Raw genomic sequence first — 13,286 nt, 5'->3', positions numbered from 1 at the left:
AAATTTTACAGCTGCGTAGCAATCCCTGCATTTTCAGATCTACAGGTTCTAATAATCTAGACATACCCATAGTCCACCTGAAAACTTTTGGTCCCAGAGCCTTTTGTCATGCTTACGAAGTGGAGCTCCGTAACTATCCCTGCTAATCTCCTCCCCCAAGACTTGATGCCATTCTGCATTAGGCGGTCCTGGGGGAGCTACTCTGCAGCTGCCGATCGGCATTAGGCAGTCATAGAGTGGTTAAATCCAGAATGAAGGCCCACCTGTTCAGTTTGGCATTTGCAGAAATATATTTTTTGTTGTGTGACTACTGCATCCTACTACCAACTACTGAATCTGAGAGAGCCTAAGCACTTTGCGTTCTATGGGAGAAAAGCACTATAGAAATGTTATTGTCGTTATTGTTTTAACTAATGGGTATACTGTAGATGGATCTCCTCATGCTTCATACACTTTGGCCCAGTGTGTAAAACACACTGGAGGGGCTGTAATCTCTACCAGTTCCCACAAAGCTATGACATGGGAAAGTTACAGATGTACAATCACAATTGTATACAATCTCGTAGTCAGAAAGCCAAGGGTCATTTACATGTATCAAATGACAGTCAATCCTAATCATGAACAGTATTGCAGAAAGCAAGCTAAAGGTCATAAACACAACATCAGGCAGAAACAAGGATGAGACAGAAGAGTGGTCAAACAGGCAAGAGTCGGTACAGGCAGTAGGCAATAGTCAATAAACAGGCAAAGGTTCAGGGAAGGATTCAGACAATGAGTAAGCTATGGAAAGGAATGCCCAGCATGTAGCTCTGGCGACTGAACACTATCACAGGCAACTAGCAACGGAGTCAACATCAGGAGGTCTCCCTAAAGTGGTCAGACAATGAACCCTGAGCATGCCTCTAGTGATTGACTCAGGACCAGACAACCACTTCATGCTTCAGAGGCAGCGTTGAAGAGTGTACACCGAGTGTCCCCATCATCTGGCAACACTAGAGGAAGCCTGTCAGCACGAGCCTGCAGGACATGCAGTGACGCCAAACACATGCAGAGGATCACACATCCATATTCACTGAGCCTCTGAGGCTACCAGCCTCTGTGGCTCGAGCCACGCGGAGACGAGTCCAAAATTGTGTCACTCTGATAGTGCAGTATTTATTTACAAATAGAATTAAAAGCATTATAATAAACAGTTACATACTCCATTATTAGGGGAGCAAAACTAAGCATGTGCAGCTGCAGGCACTCTGACGAGGGACCCACTACATATATCCCCACTTTCTTCATGTCAGATGCTGCCCAGAGGATCCTCTTGGCTATCCAGCAATCTTCACTATCTAGCAATGACATCACAACACATTTTTGAGGATCTCCAATTTGTCAGGGCTGCTTTTTGGACTGTTTGTAAACAGAACTTCAAGAAATGTTACCATAGCTTGAGAGATCCCTCTAGGTCACCTGGACTTTCTGAAAAATCATGCCTGATAAAAATGTGTATTGGGTATGGGTATAGTGCAAAAAACAATATTAGAAACCATTTGAAGCTAACGTGTACCTGATATTTATGGGTTTATGATATTTTGGTGAGCTCTGTTTTATCCAGTGAAAAGTGTTTTTTGTTTTCTTAGTCTTCATTTAATAGGAACATTTAGACTCTCGGCTGGTTTGCCTTACTTAGGGTTGGCTCCTATCTGTCGTCAGGCCACGTGCGGCCAGCGGGAGCAGACAGTGTAGTGTCCACTTCAATGGTGCACTGTGGCCTGGCTGTATCATGGAGTAGATGTATTAGCTCTATATGCTATATGGGAAACGCATCCGCCTGCCCAGGATTATTGTGGACTGCACAGAAGTGAGGCCCGCTTAAGGCAACGGATGCAATGAATCCATTGCAGACTAAAAGTGTGAACGGCTCCTATTTATACAAAAGGAGCCGTTTACAGTAAGATTTTCGATGAGTGCAGAACAGACAAAAAATTCTGTTCTCAGCTCAAGCTCAAGTGGGGATACAGCCTATAGGAGAACTCTGTCAGGTATGCATGTCAGTTATGGCAGCAACAACTGGCTCTCTGAGGCTGTTAAGAAGGTATTTTAAATCTGTTCTTTGAGCAGATGTCTATATACAGCAAAGGCCCGGTTATCTGGAACTCAGGCATCGGGATGTCTCAACTAGCCAGCATGCCTGAGGGTGATAACGGGGGAAAGTACTTTTCTAATTTTCAGAGTATTGCACAGCAGAAGCAACTCACCGATCCTCTGGGCGCCGACTTCTATACCTCCTGCAGCTCTGCATCGGGACACAGGTACCGAGACCAGTACACATAGGATGCTGGAAAGCAGCTGGGAGCTACAGAAAGTATAAAAGACGACACCCAGAGGATTGGTAAGTTGCTTCTGCTGCACAGAGGGTGTGGGGTTATGTTATTTTTTTGGTTAAGCACATGTATCTGGCTGGCATTAGGCAATCCCCACCTGTGTCGCATACTGGGGATCTTGCCATACCAATCTAAAATGCAGTATTTATACTTTTGTTTTAAACTTATTGATCTAATGCTATTCATAGGAATAAAATAGCTCAGCTGCACAATATAACTAGTTTATTCAGTCCTAGTCCTATGACTTTACCTTTTTTCCCATCTGCAGCTGAGAAGCACGGCTTAGACAAAGCCACTTCTCTAGATTTCAGATTGGATGCAGATTGGACACACTGATGGAGCAGCAGAATGATAAATTATTTTTATTTCTCCACGTTATCAGATTGACACCAGTGTGCGGCAAAGTTTTTTTTTGTTGTTGTTTGGCTTACTATGGTGACCTACTATCTACAAGTGGTATACTGTAAAAAAATAAAATGTCTGAAAAATTAAATTAAAGGATATGATTTTTTTAAGTTTGAAAACTAAAAACATTCAATAATGCAATGATTTATTTTCTGGAGTTATGATTCATCAGAACATTTTTTACTAATACCAAATGATTAACGGACCGAGCAGAGATCACAAAAAATTGTAATATTTTTTGCATGTTTCACATCGTTATTATTGTTGCTGTTCTCTGTTTAACTTTAGTTATTCTCCTTTTGAGTCACTCACAACCTTTTACTTCATGCCAGGAATGCAAAGTTATCGCATTAACACCATACTGTGAATGAGTTAAACATTTTACTTTCTCCAAAATCATTGTACGTTCTTTGATTTTTTTATGAACATAATTGACTTTCACTCTGTTTTAAAACACATTACCCTTAAAACATAATAACCATTCTGGAAAATTACTTAACAGTTCAGTAACAAATTGGAGAACATATAGGGTAAGCATATAAACAATGTTAAAAGATAGGTTCATATTTTATAAACAGATTTTTTTTCAGAGAACTAGATATGTTTAACCATAACATTATAACATTATTAATATTACCATAATGTATAATAAATTATATATTTGTTTTAATATGAGCTTAAAAATGTACATTCTTTCTCTACTTTTTTAGATAAAAGAGATAACATTTTTGAAAAATGCAGTGATGGAATGTGATGCTTGCGGTAAGTAAATGCTCAGAAAGTTGTTTGGGAAGTATACTGTATTATAAACAATATACCAAGACTGTATGTACATTTGCTGCATACTTCTAAAGTTGCTCTATAACAAGCGTGAGCCGCTTGCTTGGTCTGAGATGGTGATAAGAAACCATACTGGCGTAGCACACATAAAAGTTTGCATTTGAGAAATGCAAAACTCTCTATGAAAAATATTTGGCGGTTATGAAAGTTATGGTTTTATTATTGTGTTATAAAGCGGTATTGATTGCTTCTTCTTTCATAGTGTTACCATTATTTTTATAAAAAATAACCTCCAAAAAAAGTTTCACATGATGCAAAGATGTGTTTTGGAAATGCAACATGAGTAATTAAAAAAATGTTTGCTGTCACTTTTATTTAATTTCATTGTTTGTGGAACGATAATGGAAGGGCATTATACTTAGGGTGAGGGTTTAGATCAGGAGTAAAAGAAGATTAAAATATGAGGTTAAAATTGAGGCTTGACAGTACATTCCTGTGTATTAGATTATGCATGCACCAGAAAAATATCCATGTTTTGGGGCAGGAGGTCGCCGATGAGGAAAAAAAACAGGGACAAAGTTATCAAAACCAGTTCAGAAAAATACTTTGGTAAACCTAGTGCAAATGTGGAGCAGAGACCCAAAAATACAAATTCTGATTGGATACTCAGAATAACTCCCCTTTTGTACATTTTTTCCCTCAAACTGTTTTTGACATCTATGCCCAATCAGGGGCGCCTCTGGCCGTCTTGTCACTCCAGGCGCAAGCAAGGAAACCTGTGTCCACCAACACTGTGCCGCCCCACCATGAAAAAAATCGCAATGTGGCAGTATTTCACCACAAAATAATCGTATTACAGTATTGGTTCAGTGCAATACTATGAGCCACCGATCTACCGCCACTATACCACTGTGTCCAATTGAAAAATGTACTGTTTGATTGTAATTTTGATACATTTTTGCCTCGGATTGATCGAAAGTATGATCAATGTGGGTGGTTGATAATCACCAGATTTGATCATAGTGAAAGAATCTGTCGGTAAAAATGAATGCATGTATTGACAGCTATAGGCTAGGGTTACTAATAACAAGATTGGGGTGATTAAATTGTGAGGGTAAGATGGGGGGTCAAAGTAGAGAGTGACAAGGAACATTTATATTGCGCTTTTCTCCTGGCGGACTCAAATTGCTTAAACTGCAGCCACTAAGACTAACTCAGTAGGCAGTAGCAGTGTTAGGGAGTATCCTGCTGAATAGGTGCTGGCTTACTGAGCAGGAAGAACTGAGATTTGCTGAGGTTTGAACCCAGGTCGCCTGTGCCAGAGGCAGGGCCCTTAACCATTACACTATCCAAAGATAGTGAAGAAAAACACTTTTATTTAGCTTTCCTGTATAACAAGAAGACAGCCAGCACTAGGGGAACGAGGGAAGCAAAGGTGAATGAGAGAGAGAGGAGGAGTGGAGAGATATTGAGAATAGCCTCAGATGAAGCAGAGAGCTTATCTTTATTGCAGTCCCAAATCACACAGACTTGCCTGTAATGTGACTCCTGTCCCTGCCAATCTCCCTCACAAGGCTGCAGCAGCCCTTCCGGAGTCTAAAGGTCCGTACACACGCCGGACTGGAGGAAACGACGAGTCCGTCGTCACCTCCCGCTGGGTGGGCGTTCCAGCGATAGTCCGGCGTGTGTACAGTCTGTCGGCGGACTGATACGGCTGTCCCTGAGCGATCCGCCGGGCGGATCACTCAGAAACAGCCGTATCAGTCTGCAGACAGACTGTACACACACCGGACTGTCGTTGGAATGCCCACCCAGCGCGAGGTGACGACGGACCCGTCGTTGCCTCCAGTCCGGCGTGTGTACGGACCTTAACCACTTGCCGACCGCGCACTCATACCGCGCGTCGGCAAAGTGGCAGCTGCAGGACCAGCGACGCAGATCTGTGTCGGCTGTTTCCTGTCATTTCACGGCGGGGGGCTCCATGAATAGCCTGCGGGCCGCCGATCGTGGCTCGCAGACTAAATGTAAACACAAGCGGAAATAATCTGCTTTGTTTACATTTTTACAACGCTGCTACAGTAGCAGCGTTGTAGTAGATCAGCGATCCCCGGCAAATCAGCGGCCGGGGATCGCTGTCACATGACAGCGGGGAGCCTGTTAGAGGCTGCACAGGACAGATCCGTTCCTGTGCAGCCTCTGATCTCTCGGGGAAGGGAGGGAGGAGAGGGAGAGGGGGAATCCTGCGGTGGAGGGGGCTTTGAGGTGCCCCCCGCCACCCACAGCATGCAGGAGCGATCAGACCCCCCAGCACATCATCCCCCTAGTGGGGAAAAAAGGGGGTGGTCTGGTCGCTCTGCCTGTCATTTGATCTGTGCTGGGGGCTGTAGAGCCCACCCAGCACAGATCTGAAAAAACAGCGCTGGTCCTTAAGGGGGGGTAAAGGCTAGGTCCTCATGTGGTTAAGGACTGTCAAACTTTTCAACCTGTGAAATACCTTATCTAGCTGTCCACATGCAGTCTTTACAATGGTGAGAGAGCAGACAGAATTACTTTCTACTGACTCTGCAGGAAGAGGCAAGCCTGGGTTCTGCGTCATGCTGTGTACATGTACCAGCTTGCCATCCCCTGTAATTGTAAATTTTACTTTTATTTCCCTCAGCCAGTGCTTCACATTGCTTTATAAAAGAAAAACCTCAATGCACCAGGCACTCTTCCAGCAGCCTGGGGGAAAATCTACTTCCTTTCCCCCTGGCCAGTCCCTTCTGGAATGCCTACCTGCTTCCACAGGAAGACACCATCCTCCTCTTCTGATGTGTTTTCTTTTCACTGTCATAAGGAGGGGTGGGACAGGAGTGCACAGACACACTCTAGATCCCGAGATAACACTAATTAGGAAATGTCATACAAATGTCAAGTGTTGTAGACAAAAGGTTTGTAGATTCCTTATGAGAGGCTGAGCAGCAGATGCATTCATTAGAACGTTTTCTCTCCGCACCCTTAGTTTTAAGTCTCTAAGGACAGTAAAAATAAACTTTTTTTTGGAAGCCGCCCCTAGATAAATCTCCTCTCCAGGCATTTATCTTATCAGCTGGTGCATAGAGGCGCCTCTGTGCCCAATAGTGACAAATAAAATGTTTAGTTATTTTGTTTGCAGGAGAAAATTAAAGTAGAAGTAAACAATGCATTAAATAAAATTATTCCTCAAATTGTGTTTAGTTGACAGTTTAATAAAACAAAACTATGGTTGAAAATTGAACTATTGTGTTTTTTGGTGTGTAAAATGTAGTAATGTTTTCTGCCATCCACAGTAGTGATAGCAAGGATAAGCAATTTCTTCTTGGGAAGCCTATTTATTCTCTTAAATGTTTTTATTCAATTTTGAACAGTGCAACAATTTTCATTAGAACAGTAGATGTAAATAATATTCACAGTGGAAAGCTACGAGCAAACCCTTCTGTCAGTCTAAACACAACAGAAAACGTGGCCATAACTCAAGGCATATACCCACTACACAATTTTGCTAACTATTTTTCATGACCATGACGATTTTTTGCATGATATTGCACATTATTTGACAAAAATTAGTTAAACAATGTTTCACAACGCACGCCACCAGCGGCGATTGTTTGTCTTCGAATGACCACCTGTTAGGAATATTGTTACCTCTGCAGCGGGGAGCGGCGCAGCCGCTGCTCCCGCGTCTGACGTCACGGCGGATCCCGCCGCGTCCTCTCGCTCATCTCTTTTTTCCAGAACAGGTCTTTCCAGGGTGCATCAGGACAGAATAGCGCACGCGCGTACCCAGAGACAGGACCTTTATGCATTAAGGAGGCGGGTCAGCTGACCGGTCAGCTGACAGCAGTGGTCTGACTCTCGCCACTGATTGGCTGAGATCAGCTGGGCGGAACCATTGGTATGATCATCTGTATTTAAGCCCTGGGCTGTCAGTGGCTCGTTGTCTGCTGTTGCTGAAACTTTGCAGTGAAAGCTCTCAGACCTTAGTCAGATCCGTGTGTGCTTGATCCGGCAGGACCCCTCGGATTCACACTTTAGCCTAGGAAAAACATATCATTGTATATTTATTTATGTGTATGACTCTTTGCTTGAACCTTTGATTACTCTTTCTGCCTCTCGATTCTGTACCTTGCCAATCTGATCTGCTGCCGACCTCGGCCCGACCTCCACTCTGATTTAAGCCTTCCGATTCTGTACCTTTACTCATCTGATCTGTTACTGACCTCGGCCTATTTACTGACTACATATTTGCCTGACGATATTGTACCGCTGCCTGACCGACCTGTTACCGACATTGCCTGTACGACCACTCTATCCAGTGATAGTCCCTACAGCCAAGGGCTATCACATAGGAGTACTCCTGTGTTATATACAGGGCCGGATTTAGGCCAAGGCCACCTAGGCCTTGGCCTAGGGCACCACAGGAGCAAGGGCACCAAAGCAGCAGGCTAAACTTGTGCAGCATTTGCAAGCTTGCAAATGCTGCAATGCAGGATGATCGGCAAAGCGCCTGACCGCAATACTCTGCTGCTAGCAGTCTGTGCAGTAGCCACCTTGCTCTCTGTGCACGTTTGCATTGTGGACGGCGGCTATGGACTTGGGTAGCATTGGAGACGGAAAGGAAGAGGAAGCTTCTGTGCTGGAGACGAGTGAAGAAATGAGTGACACTGATGGCTGCTGCAGTGTGAAGGTGAGCTGGCTACTTATACTGAAAGGGGGGGGGGAGGGATTAAGGGAGTCATCTGGCTACCTATACTGGAGGGAAAGGGGGAGTGGTCATCTCGCTACCTATACTGAAGGAGGGCGGCTGGTGACAGTGGCCTAGGGCGGTAAAGAGTACAAATCCGGCCCTGGTTATATACTGTGCACAAAAATCACATGTGACCACACTCTGAATAAAAATACTGACTACTGAGCTGATAGAGCTTGTTCTGATCATCATATACGTCACTGATCATTACACCACCATGTTGGATTAAATCACGGGGGATCATTCAGTGCCACCACTCTTGCCAATTTGACCAGATGGATCGGGGAACAATCATTTATTGGTGGAGAGCCCCAATCCAACTGGCCATGAGTACTCAGCTTCTTCAAGCAAAAGATTTTAATTTGTGATCATGTAGCTTAGTTTGCCACTGTGGCTGTGAATGTTGAGGGGAGATGCAATCACATTCTGCTCAGGGAGCAATGCAGCCAAGAAGTGCAAAGAAGCACAGACTCCTAAGGGTCTCTGCACTAAATCAGTAAAACTGGATGTCCAGCAAGATTTCAATTTTGGTGCTGGGCACCTGAGATATGCGTCAAGCATACTGGGACTTGGGTATTGTATAGCCAAAAGCCAGATGTCAGTGCCTGGGGCTCAGCTTTTATATCACCTTGTGTCCAGTACCACTGAACAATTGCTGCTGAGTAAGTCTTCCAGGAGTCATAGCCTGTTGTGCAGCCCTGAGTTGTTATGAACAATCATTAACCACACTCAATACACACACAGCAAGCTGGAACACTATCAGCGATAAAAACAATCTGGGTTGCAAATTTTATTCAGTTGCAGAAAGAGGACATTTGCTTCCAACATGGGTTGCATGCAAAGCATTCTGTGCAAGACCCGGCTTTGAGGTTTTCTCTTGTGGAAAGGATCCCTATTTTACATATACCAGTCAGCAAGTAAGCAAACATTTCATGCTGAGGCCTGTCAGGTTCTATACTCCAGGGAACATATCAGGGGCAAACCCAGGATTTTCAAGGGGGGGATTCCTGAAAGGTCTCCGTCAGCCACACCCAATACAGTATAATAATATCGTAGGACATCATGCTGGGTACACATAATGCAATTTCCCATCCAACTGACCAACCAACAACAGGATCAATCAGGAGCAGTTTGGATACAGATAATCAACTGTAGCAGTAGAAAGAAAGGGGGCGGTGCTGTGAGCTGCAGGATACCTGCAGATATTGTGGTGTCTCAACTTGTGCCTGTCCTCAGACATTGCACCGGTCCTTGTCTGAGGGGGGATTCTGGGCAGCTGTAATCCCCCCTGCGTTTGCCTATGCATATGCATGCACATAAATCAGTCTAAGATCTCCAGGGAGCGACAAACTGCACTACTTACACCAATAATGGACCTGTAACATGAAAAATTTTAAAATTTTAAATTCTCCCTCTCCTCATTCATTAAATCGACACCAACTCTTTGTAACTACATGCACTTTTGCACATCAGATGTGGCTGTTAACCACTTGAGGACCACAGTGGTAAACTACCCTAAAGACCAGGCCAATTTTAACTAAAATGGCCACTGCAGCTTTAAGGTCAAGCTGCAGGGCCGCACAACACAGCACACAAGTGATTCCCCCCCCCCCTTTCTCCCCACCAACAGAGCTCTCTGTTGGTGGGGTCTGATCGCCCCCAGGTGTTTGTTTGTTTTTTTATAAATATTTATTTGAGTGTTTTGAAAACAAAATGTACAATTTTTTTTCTTATTCCCCTTCCTTCCTCCCTGCAGCCAGCCAATCATGCGATCGGCTGTCATAGGCTTCAGCCTATGAGAGCCGATCCCTCTCTTGTCCCCCAGGGGGACAGCCGTGTCACGCGGCTGTTCCCAGTACAGCGCTGCTGCTGCTGATTGCAGCGCTGTACTATGTGTGAAGACGGCAGTTTCGCCATTTAACAGTCTCCCAAGCGGCAATCGTTGCTCGGAGACTGAAGAGGGGGCGGCGCTCCGCCCCCCGAGCAGGAGAGGCGCACGCAGCCTGTGCGCGATCTCCTGCAAAACAGAGCCCCAGGACTTGACGCAAATTGGCGTTAGGCGGTCCTGGGCCGCCGTGGTCACGCCCATTGGCGTTAGCTGGTCGGCAGGTAGTTAATCACTGCTTCTTCAATGTGTTATATAGGCATGTTCATGGCTTCACATATGCTGTATATCCATCTTAGCTTCACTTGTCCTCTTCTTCTTCTGCCCTCAATTTTTGCAAGTATCAAGGATTTCTCCAAAGAATAAATCCTTGATGCTTGCATATAAAATGAAATGGAGTAACCGTGAGAAACAGTCACTTACAGTAAATAGTAAAAAGCTGATAGATCTCACAGATTTCAGACTAGTTCATCCCCTCATTGTAAAATCTCAGTATTACCAACATTCTTTACAATAGGACTCTCTGGAAAGGATCTATACAACTATGTTGATCAACCTCCCTACTTGTTTGCACAATAATCTGGCAGTTGGACTGATCACTGCAGTTCAGGAAGTTCTTTTGTAAATAAAGAAAGAGCTGAGAATCCCCCAAGAGGAGATGGACTAGTCAGATTTTCACTACCTACTGTAAGTGACAGCAGCATAGCAAAAAAAAAGTAAAAAAGTAATTCTGGAAAGCTGTCCTTAAAATAAATTGGTGGTTCTGGCTGAGGCAACAGTTTCCAGCCAGACTACAATGGCTGCAAACATATACACAAGGAAGGCGAGCTGTGCTCATCCTGCTTAGAGTCCAAATATTTAAAGCGAGAAACAGGTGCTGTGGGTAGTGATCAATGTACATACCCCTGAGTTCCAATCTCCTGTCCAGCCTGGCTCGGCTGAACTCCCACTTTCTGCCTTACCAGACTAAGTCAACCTCCAGCCTAGGCAAGAGAAGACAAATAACATTTTTTTGTCCTGGCAGACTTAAAGTGCTTGGGCTGCAGCCACTAGGACACACTCAGTAAGCAGTAGCAATGTTAGGGAGTCTAGCCCAAGACTCCTTACTGAATAGGTTCTGGCTTACTGAGCAGGAAGAGCCAAGATTCGAACCCTGCTCTCTTGTTGCAGAGTCCTTAACCAGTACACTATCCAGCCTATATCACAGCCAAGACCCTACCAGGTTCCAGGCTATTATTACCACACTGAGTTATGTTCCAGCCTGCTAGTCCAGCCAGATGTCACTCTCTAGCCTGCTGCTGGGCCAGAAGCTGCCAAGTTTGGCTCTCTGTCATCACTTGATTTTTGACCTTCTGCTGTTTCCTGTTCCCATTGCTTACCCCCACTTTCAACAAATCATCTCTGCTGTTCCTGCCCAGCTTGCCAAGACTTCTGCATTTTTGTTTATTGTTGTCTCTTGCCCAGCCTCACTTGGCTTATGCTGTTCCTGAATCCTACCCAGTCTTACACAATGACTTCTGCCACTGCTATTCAGCCTCTCCATATGACTTATGCTGCTGATGTAGCCCATCCACAACAGATGACTTCAGCAACTCCTGCCCAGCCACTTCTTATGCCTCCATCCATTCCTATCCAGCTGTACCTGGTAATTCCAGCCCTTAATTTCCAGTCACACCTGATGACTGCAGCCACTCCTGCCAAGCCGTACCTGGTAACTCCAGCACTACTGTCCACCCTCTTCAGATGCTCCTGTCCAGCCTCGCCAGATTATTTTTATTACATGCTGCTCATCCTCACCAGATGACTTCTTTAACTCCTTTATAGGCTCACAAGTCTTCCACCCCTAAAGCTTGGTCTCACCAAAAGATTTCAGGCTGTCCTAAGTCGCACCAGATGACTATCTTTTCTTGCCCAGCCTCCATAGTTGACTACTGTCATCTTTGTCCCGCCTAACCTGAACACCTCCTGCTGCTCTTGTTCAAGCACAGCTAATGATTTCTGCTGCACCTTTACCAGATAACCCATTTTACATCCAGATCTTTTGGTTTCAAGCTTCCGCACCTTGACCCTCCCGTTTCTGAATTTCTGAATGCCAGCCAGGGCACTATCTGCAAGGAGTTTGCATGTTCTCCCTGTGTCTACATGGGTTTCTTTTAGGTACTCTGGTTTCCTCCCACATCCCAAAACATACAGAAAAGTTAATTGGCTTCCCCTAAAATTTACCCTAGACTACAATTACATACAACACATGATACACACATAGACATATCATTATGGTAGAGATTAGATTGTGAGACCCTCTGAGGGACAGTTAAGTGACAAGGCAATATACTATGTACAGCACTGCAGAATATGTCGGCACTATGAAAATACTAAATAATAATAATAATTCTGGCTCCAGACCCTGCTTCCTTAATGTGTACCTGAGACGAGGGGAAACGTTTTATACATACCTGGGGCTTTATCTAGCTCCCTCACCATGATCTAATGCCTCCTAGATCCTCCCACAGCAGCCTCGTTCTCTGGAGGCAGTTGGCGCAGGCGCAGTGCGGCCAAGTACACTCCTGTGGCTGGGAGCATTTCTGTGCAGGCGCAGAACACTCCCGGCGAAGGGAGCGCAGGGGGCGCACACGGCTGACTGGCCGCTGAGAACGGGGCTGCTACGGGAGAATCTAGAAGGCTTTAGACCACGGCATGGGAGCATTCTGCGCAGAGGGGGCTAGAGGATTCCCCAGGTATGTATAAAACTTTTGTTTATCCTTGTCTCAGGTCTACTTTAAATTAATTCTGTTGCTTCTGCTTAACCTCTGCTGAATATTCCACTACCCTTTTACAGTCTCAGCAGTTGATGACTGCATCTATAGGGTCTCCTTTAGTCCATGCGCTTGGGTTTGCTTCAGTCCTTCCAAGGCTTGTGCTGCCCGAGGTACCCATTTCTTTCTTGGTGGCAGAGTCACTACTTTTGCCAAATCTGGTAGACTCTAGGTAGATCTGGTACCAAAGTTTACAGTTCTGACCGTTAATCTCATGATTTGCTTGGGAGTTGCTCTTTCTCAGGCTGGCCTCTCAATTTCTGCTA

General features: G+C 44.8%; 1 protein-coding gene across 2 annotated transcripts in view; it reads left to right on the top strand.

The window, feature by feature from the left end:
* Positions 1-13,286, top strand: part of COMP (cartilage oligomeric matrix protein) — a 162,524-nt gene that overhangs the window by 66,265 nt on the left and 82,973 nt on the right. For both annotated transcript variants that reach the window (XM_068233919.1, XM_068233918.1), the window contains exon 3: positions 3,488-3,539. In XM_068233919.1, coding sequence (XP_068090020.1) covers positions 3,488-3,539 — 52 coding nt within the window. The remainder of the gene's footprint in view (positions 1-3,487; positions 3,540-13,286) is intronic.

Source organism: Hyperolius riggenbachi, chromosome 1 (genome assembly GCF_040937935.1).
Source record: "Hyperolius riggenbachi isolate aHypRig1 chromosome 1, aHypRig1.pri, whole genome shotgun sequence".
NCBI lineage: Eukaryota > Metazoa > Chordata > Amphibia > Anura > Hyperoliidae > Hyperolius > Hyperolius riggenbachi.
Note: the sequence above shows the minus strand (reverse complement) of the source record. Positions and strands in the feature narration are given on the sequence as shown.